This window comes from Eucyclogobius newberryi, unplaced genomic scaffold, assembly GCF_026437365.1.
Source record: "Eucyclogobius newberryi isolate DKJ021-1_F unplaced genomic scaffold, fEucNew1.0.hap1 SCAF_18, whole genome shotgun sequence".
NCBI lineage: Eukaryota > Metazoa > Chordata > Actinopteri > Gobiiformes > Gobiidae > Eucyclogobius > Eucyclogobius newberryi.
The window spans coordinates 19,631,251-19,643,459 of record NW_027315812.1 but is presented as its reverse complement, the minus strand read 5'-3'; the positions used below and the strand labels follow the sequence as shown (position 1 = coordinate 19,643,459).

The window sequence follows — 12,209 nt, the reverse complement described above, 5'->3', positions numbered from 1 at the left end:
AGATGCAATGCTACTATATGCTACTAACTTATGAGTGTATTGTTCTGGTTGCCCCATGTTACTAGTGATGTTAGATTAAAAATGTAATCTTTATACTTAAATGCTGCGGTACCTGAGTTTATTAAACATTTATTAAAAATTAAATAGAGTTTTTCCCCCCCATAGTGCATTGTAAAAGCAGCACTTTCTCTAATATAATGTGTTTTATCTTTCACACTTTGACAGTCAGTCCCCATTTCACTTTGCCATATGAAAAATGTAGTTCTAAAGCCATAGAAGTGCGCGAAAATTCATTCACATCAATATGTTCGATGTGCCAAAGGGTTTTAACTTGTCGGATAGATTTGTGGTAACAGTAGCTCAGTTGGTAAAGACCTGGTCCTCGGATCCGTAACTCGAGGTCAGAATCCCACATTCAACATGGTCTGATTCACTTGCCTTAATGGTATAAAAGCGCAATATAAATGTGACCACTGACCATGTATTTACCATTTAAATACAGTCATTTACGTAGAGGGAAAAGAGCACTGGGCCAAGGTTCTATATTATGTCCTCTTTTCCCGCTACATAAATGTCCTCCTGTCAGATGTATGCAGACGACACAGTTATTCACACAGTTACAGAAAAACTGGGTCCACGATGCACATTTTTGAATGGTTGAATCAGTGCAGCTTGAAACTTGATATAAGCAAGTCTGTGCTTTTCCCCCCAAATCCAACATTACACATACTTCTGCAGATGTTTGGGTGACTGGTGAAAACATGTAAACTGTTTCAGAAGTCAAATATCTTAGGATAACAATTGACTCAAAACTCACTTTCAAGTGTAATTTTACAAACAGACAAGACTGGATATAAAGCTTGTTAAGAAGTGGCAAGAAACACATTAAACCTGCGATCACTAGTGTGCTTTCTGTACCTAAGCCAGCTTCTCCTTTCTGCTGTTTTTTACCTTACAAAGTACAGAATAGTCTTAATGATTAATTTGTATAATCTTTACCCTTTTATTTGCATTGTTAAATGTATAATTGTGTTTTAGGGTGACTATTTACCATCGTTTTAGGGACTGCAGATGAAAAATACCCTCTCTGGATAAATTTACATTACATTGCATTTACAAAAATGTTGATTAATGAACACTGACTCAGTTAAATAAGCCAAATAAATAAAATAAACACTTCTTCTGCAGCGGTTTAAACAGCTTTAAGTAACGGTAATATTTAGTTGAAGTAGTAGTAGTAGTGCTGCCTATTCTCATTAGTGGTCTTGACAGTAATACTTAAACCTGTTAAATAATAGTAGTAGTAATAATAGTTATAAAGCAAGACAATGCTAAATTATGCCATATTTATTGGATTTTAATATAAAAGTTTAAATAAAATGCACTTTTAAGCTGTGACTGCTAATGTTGTTAGTCTGTTTTGTGTGACAGAAAATGAGTGTGATGGTTTTTACAATAAATGTCACTGCCATGTCACTGAAAAATCATAATTTAGGAGCGGTAGTTTTGTTCTGTCTGTGTCCTGATTTCACCAGACTTTATTTTCACGTTGTATTCCCAGAAAAGCACTGCATTATGAGAGAGAGAGAAACAGACGGGCGGGTTCTCCACTGCGTCTCCCTCGGTGACTGCGATCGGAACAACATAGCCACACTTTTTATGTTTCGTTGGAAGAGCCCGGGGATTCAGACGAGCTGCCCCGCGACGAGACAGAGACGCTTTCACACACGCCGGCGCATCTCTGACATGACAGGGTGACTTCAGGCGAAGATGTGTCTAGGAAGAATTATGGACCGCCAAACCAAGCTAACCAAATGTATGCATCTATTTATAAACCTGATTACTAACAGGGTTCATCCCGTTCAGACAACAGACAACTGATTTATACAAGTCCCGCGCTGCAACGTGTCATTCAAATTACTGAAAAGACTGAAAAGAAACTAGAATCAACTGAACTAATGATTTGCATTCTTTTATTTTGCTTGGGAGAAGAGGTAGATGATCAGAATTGCAACCATATGTATGTGATTCTGGACGGGCACGTACTGAAAGCCCCTTTTAGCTCATCCAGTTTCACCTGAACACCTTTTATATGAAAATTCCTGCAAATTACATCTTAGACAAAGGACTAAACAGTCATTACGTTGCAAATATGAACGGTTTCAATTACATTTTCTCTCTGGGATCAGATCACGATTGGATTTTTCACATGGCATTGGCCAGATTCAAATGGGACGAGGCTTCTGTCCAAACATAAGCTCAGAAGGAGCAGTCCTCTTAGATGAGACCTGGCAAAGGGAGGGAGGGGTCGGCAGACACAGACACAGCTGTGATTTGGAGCGAGAGTGTAGTGTTAGAATAAACATTAGGCCTACATGTTCTCTTCTCAGCTCAGTACCAACAGCCACAGGAAGACAAGAATGTGGACCGTACTGTAGTGCGTCTCCAAGAAAGGCAAAGAGTCCCAGTGGTCCTCTCTCTCTCCCCCTCTGCCACAGGCCTCTGGGTAAACTTTCACACTAGCATGAGTTTAGAGCCGCTCGGAAGGGAGGACACGAGGAAAGGGAATATACTTCGACCTTTCGGATCGTCCCTCTTTCACGCAGAAGATCATTCTCTTCCAGTATTCTAAATAAATATACGTACGACTCAACAGAAAAGCTGGAAACTGTCAGACGATGGAAAGTGCTAGTGTTAATAGTCCTAAATTGGTGCCTGACTAATACTATGATAAATTTATGTCCCTGGAAACTTGCTGGTGAAAAATAAATCTCTATCTGCCAAAGTCTATCATCTCAAACGCCACTTTGTTATTTTGCTATTGCTTATACCCTCATTACTCATGCACTGACTTGGTACTCTAGGTACAAGAATATGTGAATATGTTAAATAATAACTCACGTTTGAAGAAGCACACAAGTCCTCCAGGTAATTGGTCATATATTGCAATCAATTCAAGTGTGGTTCCCAAGCGTGGACGTGTGTCAAGGGGGATTCTTGTTTGTGGAAAAATCATTTAGATGTAATGATTTTGCGATTATTTTTATATGATCTTTCTACATTCTGCACAATCGAGAGTCCAAATGATGTGCATGATTTTACCAGGGATGCACAAATCCAGCTTTTTCAGTTTCAGTTCTGATACTGTTATTGATGGGCTTTAACACCTGATACCAACCGACCCCTGTCAGTCACTAAAACTAGCATGTGTTTATAAAATGGATCAGATTATGCCATTTAACTATTTATTATTCATTAAAGTGTTAAAACTGTATAAAAGGTTTTGGGCGAAAAGCTTGTTAACAGTTTTATTACATCAATTTACAGGTCCAAACAATGTATTGGCTGAACCCATATCGTGAAAGTGACTCCTGATCCAGCTATTTCATCTAGATCAGCGCCGATATCCATACCAGTATCACCAGTATCCGTATCAGAGCATTCTACCCATTACCGATCTTTGCAAAAAAAATCTCCCACACATTCGAGCCGTAGTTAGCAAGTAGCTAATCACTAACAGCCAACGCCACAAGCCCAGTATACAATAAGCTGACCACCTTGGCAAACGTAACTATGCAATTGTTGATACATTAAACCCTACGCGTGCACTGTTGACCCTACTACACTATATCGTAAATGTTTACCATCGCAAACACAGGCCAGTACTGAACCGACCAATTACAGACAGCCATTTTCACGAGAGTACGCACCCTTCACACTCTTTATTCTCAGCATACAGCTAAACATAGATGCACTTAGTGAGGCTTTTCCATCCGTAGAATCCATCAGAATTTTAATATGACCACAGACTGTTTTGGCATTGATGCAACAGTTACAAGAAGGCACAAAATACACCAAAAAGTATAAGGCTAGACAGAAAGACAGACATGGAGACGACCGTTTTTTTTTTTTTATCCTGCTCATACTATTGTCCTAGGTGAGTTGTGGCCCATATGTTCACCATCAAAACTCTTCATAACCACATAAAGGGTAAGTTCAGAAATCCCCTCTGAGGTGGGAGGCGTTATATAGCCTAACATTCACTCTATAATAGATAAAACATTCCAAGTCCATAATCCATGTAGCGCCTGGGCTTTCAATTACATGTGTCAAACCACAGAACCGCTGCCTAAGGAAGTGGCATGATGTCATCGCCCCGGGCACGGAAATAAGTCGGGATTCTCGTTTTGCATCATTCTGAATACCTTATTTAGTTAGCAATTAAATCCACTACAATTACGGATGAAAGGGATGGACTGGTACACCAAAACAATGAGGTCACTGTCGTTTTTTATTACAGCTTTCATTTAGATGTCAATCAATTCCTTCGATGCAGAATTAAGCACCAAATATGAAACGACAAACACGCCCCATTGTGATGCAGTTTATGGATTTCCTGCCAGACCTTTAAAAAGCTGTGCAAGGTAATTATTTGTCATCATTAAATCTTGCTTGGAGTGATCTTCCAAACAATGTAATAATGGAAAGTTAGCGAGATGTCCTTTTCGACCGTTAAATGTGTTTGTTCCATTTGACATTTAAAATACATTTGAACTAAGATGTTGTAACTCTTGGCCCAATCTTGCTGTGGGTCCCTGTATTTAATAATGTGCCAAGGTTGTGCCTCAAAAAGTATTATGTTATTGCAGGTTTTAAATGACTTCTAACCATGGCAACCACAGATGCCATATAAGATGATATAGTGACCCCTGAAGAAGATGATGACGCGTGGCGCCCCAGAAAAAGTGAAGAAGACTGATGAATGCAGTAAGAAGTAAAGTTAATTATAAGGTATGAATGTTTAGTTTTTTTCCCTTATATTGATCAATCACAACGTTCAATTGAATTTTGTCTAATTAAAACAAATATAACGGACTGATCACACTTCTAGATAACTACACTTTCATCAGTATTAATGAAGCATGAACAAAGATTTAATTCATAATGAACAACTAAAGCAGTAAAGCTTGGTAACTTAATCCATATCCTAACCCTTTAATTAAGCTTGAATCATTCTTAATAAACTATTTGTTCATTATAAATATGTATTTATGCTTGATTAGGGCTATTAAATTGTAGTTATTATAAGTGGTGGCTTTCAACATTAATTCCATGAACATGAACATTACAGTCTAGATATTCTAATTTGATTAAAACAGGCACAAGCTGATATGGACTATTAAACGACTGAATCTTGATCCTGGTTAAAATGTGACACACAATTAACTGTGCAACGCTAATCTATTTTTTTTTTACCTAAAAAAGAAGTGGTGATGATCCGTGGTGACGGTATCGTGCGAGGTGATAATGTCATGTGTTTGTTAGTTTGTTGATGATAAAGAGCCATTATCCAGGGCCCAAGTGGTGGACGGACTTAGGTGGAGTTTCCTTCCTGTTCTATGTATAAACTTTTGGCATCAATGAATCAACAAAAGCATTATAAAGACGTTCAAGTGGGATGTCAAGATTATTCAGATCACGTTATAATCATAAGAATCAAAAATCACAATAATTTTATGATTTTTTTTTTTTTTTTTTTACTACTCTAGGAAAGTAAACCTAAATGTCGGCAATACAGACAAAAAATAATGTTTTGTTTTTTGGGGATTATTGCAATGACAATATTCACTCTATTCACTCACTGTTATTACAATGTATCAAAAATGTGCTAAAATGAGCTTGTACATGTATTTTTTTAGTATTGCTTAAAACATGATATGACTGATAAGATTATAAAATTAAACAAAAGTGCCTCATCCTCTTATGTGCTGCTCTTTTGGAGTCTTTTTAATGATTCTGACGGACGATACACTTGATATTCTAATTTTCATATCTACAAAAGAACAACTGAGATAATATCTCTTTTTAATACATATCCCACCTCCAACGTGAAGCGTGTTTTTGTTTTTTATCTGACTCACATTAAATTGACTTTATCATTCAGAGCTGCTCACAAACTTGTGTAATGGCACTGTATTAGACGATAAGAATGTCACTGTTGTTTTGTTATGGTGTCAAGAATTGTGAATACTTTTGATACTTTTCATTTCTATACTCAAGACTATTTTGCGTGTCCATTTTGTAAGATTCTGAATGACTCCTTTCAGGGACTTTATGGTCTACTCCACCCAGAGACATTCCAAAACCACAAGGGAACAAACAACCTGCTGTCCACAGCCCCTGCAGGTGTCCACCTGCTATCACACCAAGTACACCTCAACATGATCAGCCACGTCCAATCGCTTTGACTTGCTTTTTATTATTGTGTGTTGACTTCATTGTCCTTTGTTCTGGAAACTCTGGAACAATGTGAATCATGATTCCTGGATTCAACGACTGTCTTTCTTTTAGCCCATTAACACATAATCAGAGACATTTGATTGAATTACTAACACAGACTGTGCAAAGGTCCAATTGTTACAGTGTGGAAAGTCTGTAGACTTGTGTAAATGAGGCTTACTGAAACCTACTTAAAGGAGGAATAATTATGACTTTTACCATATTAGACGTCTTTGTAAATCCCTGTGACATTTAATTATGTATTTTCAGGGTGTTGGTCTCTCCCTGCTGTCTGTGGGTGGAAAACCAGCCTTGAAACATTGTCTGACAACGACCTAAAGACTCCTGGGAAACCCTGGCTCTTCCTTTTTTTCAATATTTGTCAACGTTTATGGTTTTTGTGATTTTACTGCTGAATTTCTATACAGGGAAAGAATAAAATTATTTTTTGTCTGTTCTCCAACAGTGTATTTTCTCAAATGAGCTGCAGGGGGAACGCTATCGCTAAAATTACCTAGTTCTGCTTTAAATGCAGGGGTAAACATTAACTTATTACATATACTTTAAAAATAGATTTTTAATAGTTGATAGATGAGCTGATTTTCAAACACGTACTTGTAATTGAGTATAATTTGTCACCATCTGTTCCTGTCAAACCTACAAATACCAATCTACAGTAAATATACACATAACAGCACTATTGTAGTTTAAAATTTTAATTAATCAAGTTTTGGATGAAAGACTGATCCAAAATGCTCGTGGAATTGCATACGAATAAACTAAATAAGTAACTCATATTTTGAGTAGTATTTTTCATGTGTACTTCATACTTACTTACTTCTACTGGTAATAACCCTTTTACTTAAGTACCGGTACACATTTTTAGCACCATTCCACCACTGCATAAATGCTACTCCAAATAATTTAGGTTAGATTTACATTTTGTAAATTAAAATGGCCAATTTTCCACTAATTCTCCACTAATTCTAGTATATTTTAGTGGCAGATATAATGGAACATTTAAGGATGCAATCACGCTTGTCATTATTTGGTCATAAAATGAGCTCATTTTATTTCTGATGTGGTCCTGATTTTGGTGGTGAATTTGGGAGCGTGCCCTTCATAAAAAGAAGCTTCCATTCTAGTAGGCTGTGCAATATTTGATTAGTTAAAGTTTGTGCATTATCTGCATGACTGAAAAGACTACTGCACATGTCGGAGGGGAAGAGAAAGTCTTGAGTGCAGCTCTGGGACTTCACCTACAGACACTTGTGACAGCAGAAGCATATGCATCCATTTAAACTGTCATGTGGAGGTTTTACCTAAGCCTGTGCCTGCAAACAGAGTCCTATTTAACCGAGATCATTTTAGGGCAATTTAGAGCAATTTAGCCATGGCTACAGTTAACAGGGCTAAGCGTCTCACACAAGTCTATAAAGCTGTGGAATAGTGAGGTTAGTGTGGTGTCTATAATACACTGTAAACAGAGGTGGAGGAACTACTATGGAATTTACTCAATAAATGTAAAGTCGCCTCAAAATTGAAAATGACTCAAGCAGAAGAATGCCTATTCATGTTGATGTATGTTTTTGCTGTTCTTGTTCTTCTTATACCAGAACTACAATGCATTGAACTGTATTGAAAAAGTAGGCTAACAATTCTATAGGTTACATGAAGTATATCCTAAAGCATTCGGATACTTTCTTAATACACAGTTGTGACATTTGCATGCAGTTCCTCTCCTCAAACGGCTAATGTTTTAATGATGCAGGTTGTCATAGAATCCCAGCCATAATGAGTAAACCATAACGCACCTGATCACCACAAAACGTCCCATTTCACCCGCTTTGAACGCGCCTTAATTGAAGCAATTCTCCCATCAAAGCTGCGCCTTCAAATGAACTTCTTTCACGCTCCGACACTTTACAGCCCACAGACATAAAAGCTCCAGCAGCACGCATCAAATAAACACGATATTGCGACAAGCCGCAGACCAATTTGGTTTGAACCCTTATCATGCAATTTTGCGCCCTTAACATTTGCTCTAAAGTTCTAAATGTAAAGACGGGAGCCCCCAGGCGCGCGTGTCCCGTGCGCGCGTCGTACACTCCGGTGACGTCATGTTATAGAAAAGTCGGAAACAATGTCCAGACTTTTGCAGCTTATTTGCCTTTCTATATGTGATCATGAATCTATCTTACCTTTGGGAATAGGCGCGGGGGCAGGAGGAGAGTCAGTGGAGAAGACACAGGACGCAAACTTGAACCAGAGGGAGAAGATAAAACAAAAGCTGAAGTACTCCATGGCAGTTTTCAGCGCGTGTTCGCGGATGGTCAAGCGCTACTGTGAACAAGCTCTCGCGATGATTAAATTAGACAAATTGTGAGCAACTCGGGACGACTCTGCCCAATGTTCAAAAGGGACAATAACATGTGAGGTTCGTCTGTAGCATCAGCAGCCGCTTGAGTTCAGGTCCCATGAGGAGAGCGGGGGCAGCCGCTGACACAGGGCAGTCCTGAGCGAAAGTGTGACTAAGCGCCGCTGTATTTAAACCACCATCAGCCTCTCCTCCCCAGCCCCTCCGGACCCTCCCCCTGTGCGAGTGTGTGTACTGTCCCCTCCCATACTCCCACGGTGCCATAGTCCCGTTCTGCCCCATACCGCCCCATCCTCCCATTCTGCCCCATACCGCCCCATCCTCACATTCTGCCCCATACCGCCCCATCCTCACATTCTGCCCCATACCGCCCCATCCTCCCATTCTGCCCCATACCGCCCCATCCTCCCATTCTGCCCCATACCGCCCCATCCTCACATTCTGCCCCATACCGCCCCATCCTCACATTCTGCCCCATACCGCCCCATCCTCCCATTCTGCCCCATACCGCCCCATCCTCACATTCTGCCCCATACCGCCCCATCCTCACATTCTGCCCCATACCGCCCCATCCTCACATTCTGCCCCATACCGCCCCATCCTCACATTCTGCCCCATACCGCCCCATCCTCACATTCTGCCCCATACCGCCCCATCCTCCCATCCTCCCATTCTGCCCCATACCGCCCCATCCTCACATTCTGCCCCATCCTCCCTGCTCCCACAGCTCCGTGTAAACTGCCACAGCCTGAGAGCCACGGTGAGGAGACTGCACTCCATCACTTTCACAAACCAGTGTCAAGTATTGACTTTATTTTCTTCCAAAACAACAATTCGTCCAGGTTATAGGCTCTTTATTTGCCCATGTTTAATCACAAAACAACATTTGCATTATATGTACAGTAATAATAAAATAATGAATAATATAAATATGTAGTAAAACAATGTTGTACAATTATTTGTATATGCAGGGCCGGCCCAAGCCTTCAGGGGGCCCTAAGCAAAAAAAAATTTGGGGGCCCCTCACCACGTCATCAGAATCAGTTTTATTGCCATTGTCAGTAAACAATTCACATATGGGAACTTTCTTCAACGCTAACAAAGCGCACCAAAACTCCAGGGCATCTGTTTGCCAGTTAGTTTATTCTCAACACCTCACAAGCTCAAATATTGCTAACTTAAATCCCACAATGCAACTTGGTATTCCGCTGACATCACCTCTACTCCCTGAACAAATAACACACGTCCCAGATATGTTTTTGGGCGTATTTGTGGGCGTTAAGGGTCGACAGCCACATTAGCAGTTTAAATTAATGAACAGGGGGGTCTGGGGGCCCTCCCCCAGAGATTTTCAGACCTTTTTTGGGTCTTCTGGTGCATTTTAATGTGGTCCAACCGGCTAAAGTAAGAGTAAAATGTTGAGGTTGTAATGCTATAAAATGATGATGTGATGAAACTGTGCCAGGAGAAAATGACTAAAGCCAGTTATTAATACATTAGTGTACTTAATTACTCAATACAATATTGGCTATGAAAAATAATTATGGTCAAATTGATTCATTTTAACTGAAAATGTAAAATTAATAGTTATCCTTACTAATTTATCTTTTACAGCTCCCAACTGTTCCTTCTTGCTAAAGTGACAAAACAAGTTATATTAAATTAAACAAATGGCATAAGCATTGCTTGATTAACAATTAACACTGATAAAACAGTGCAAACATGTTATTCCCAGAGAATGAACAGAACGAGAAGTGAAGGTCCAAACCTAGCTATAGTGAAGAGACTGCGTTTCTGCAGCTTTGCCACTTTTGTATGAAAATATATAGTATTATTCTATAACAGACGTAATCATAATATGTCTGGTTATTTTTCACTGACAATTAATTATAATTTATAACAAATAGTTTAATGATGCTTTTTAAATAAATTGAAATGTTTTATTGCTCTATTAAAAGTGAATTACAATATAAATGTTTGTTCTGATCAGAACATCACACACTGGACTCCTGCATGAAACAATGCTGCAATGTGATTGGCTGATGGACCTTACACGCTTAAACCTTTACGTTCCTCTTATTGCACTTTAAGAAGTCAAAGTAAAACAGACATCACGAGTCACGATTGATCTCACACATGGTGATGTGAGAGAGAGGGACGCAAACTCAAACCCGCTCATCTCTGACTGAGGCTGCACAGGGGCCCGGGACAGGGGCCCGGGACAGGGGCCCAGGACAGGGGCCGCACACTGTTCACTCCAAAGTTTCACGTCAGAGGTTCCGGACGAGACGGCGCTCGTCCGGACCGGATCTCCGCCTCTTAGTGACCGGGGCACAGACGCCCCTCCCCGGCCTCACCTGCAGCTCACACTACCGGGCTGGTGTAAATGTGAAGCTTATTATCTTTCATTCAGACATATTATTGTGCGCGGGGCAGAGCTCTCGTCGCCTTCAGCCTGAGCGAACTAACGTGACAGAATCGTGTTGTTTCAAACAGCAGCATTAACCGTCTTTGTAAGAGAAGTTCAATACCTGGAGAGTGTTGTTGAGTTTGCAGTTTCTTTACATCGTCAAGAAGTTTCTTCTTTCGTTTTTCGGCACCAGGAGATATATTCCTCTGGACATGAGGACCACGTTGTGTTGTGTTTATGTTTTGCTCTCGTTCTGCTCGCGCACAATGAAGTTGACCAATCAGCGCAGGTTTGGTGTCTTGGTTGCCAGATTGTCATTACAAATAAATGCGGTTTGTGCGTTATGTTACCGCTGTGTGCGCTGCCGCGCCAGCAGCGCTACTACACTAGTGGCGCACGCTGCGCTTGCACTTCGCATACGACGGGTTGCCAGATTGGGGGCCCTATTAACGCCTCGGGGCCCTACGCGGCTGCTTAGTTCGCTTATAGGCTGGGCCGGCCCTGTGTATATGTTTGCAACAATACAATTACTATTGCATGCAATTAAAATGCACTTATTGCAATTACAACCTAATAACATAGGTAAAAAAAGATAATTATGTCAAATTTGAGGTGCGTCTTTACTCAGAATCAGAATCAGAAAGAGGTGTATTGCCATTTGTCGATGAACAAAAATTCACAGACAAAGGACTGGTACTGGTGATTCGGTGCAACACAGACAACAAACATTGAACACTTCTAATATTGCGCCATATCAATTCTTGACACCCAAATATAAAAGCTCATTATCGGACATGACAGTTTTACAGGGAAAAGCGTGAATCCAACTTAGAACTCCACGGTACATCTGCATTATCTTTTCATCACTGAGGATTTCACTTACAGCACACAGCTGACCTTGTGACCTCTTTCAGCGCTGACACGAGACATGCTGTAATCCGACTCCTCTCCTTTGTAAATACTGTAGAGAGACTTTTAGGGAGTTGTAAAGACAGCTTGTATATAGCCATTTTGTATAATCCTGGACCATTGCATTCCTCCATGTCTCCAATGAAAGATGAACATACATATCAGTTTGAACCATATTGTTCTACTCAGTGACATCACTGCATTATGGTTTTCATCACTGGGGAGTTGGAGAGT

The 12,209-nt window shown here is 40.1% G+C and overlaps 1 protein-coding gene across 2 annotated transcripts in view; it reads right to left on the bottom strand.

The window, feature by feature from the left end:
* plod2 (procollagen-lysine, 2-oxoglutarate 5-dioxygenase 2) overlaps positions 1 to 8,773 on the bottom strand; it is a 32,184-nt gene extending 23,411 nt beyond the window's left edge. For both annotated transcript variants that reach the window (XM_072450916.1, XM_072450915.1), the window contains exon 1: positions 8,481 to 8,773. In XM_072450916.1, coding sequence (XP_072307017.1) covers positions 8,481 to 8,583 — 103 coding nt within the window. In that variant the 5' untranslated portion in view covers positions 8,584 to 8,773. The remainder of the gene's footprint in view (positions 1 to 8,480) is intronic.
* Positions 8,774 to 12,209: the final 3,436 nt, after the last annotated feature.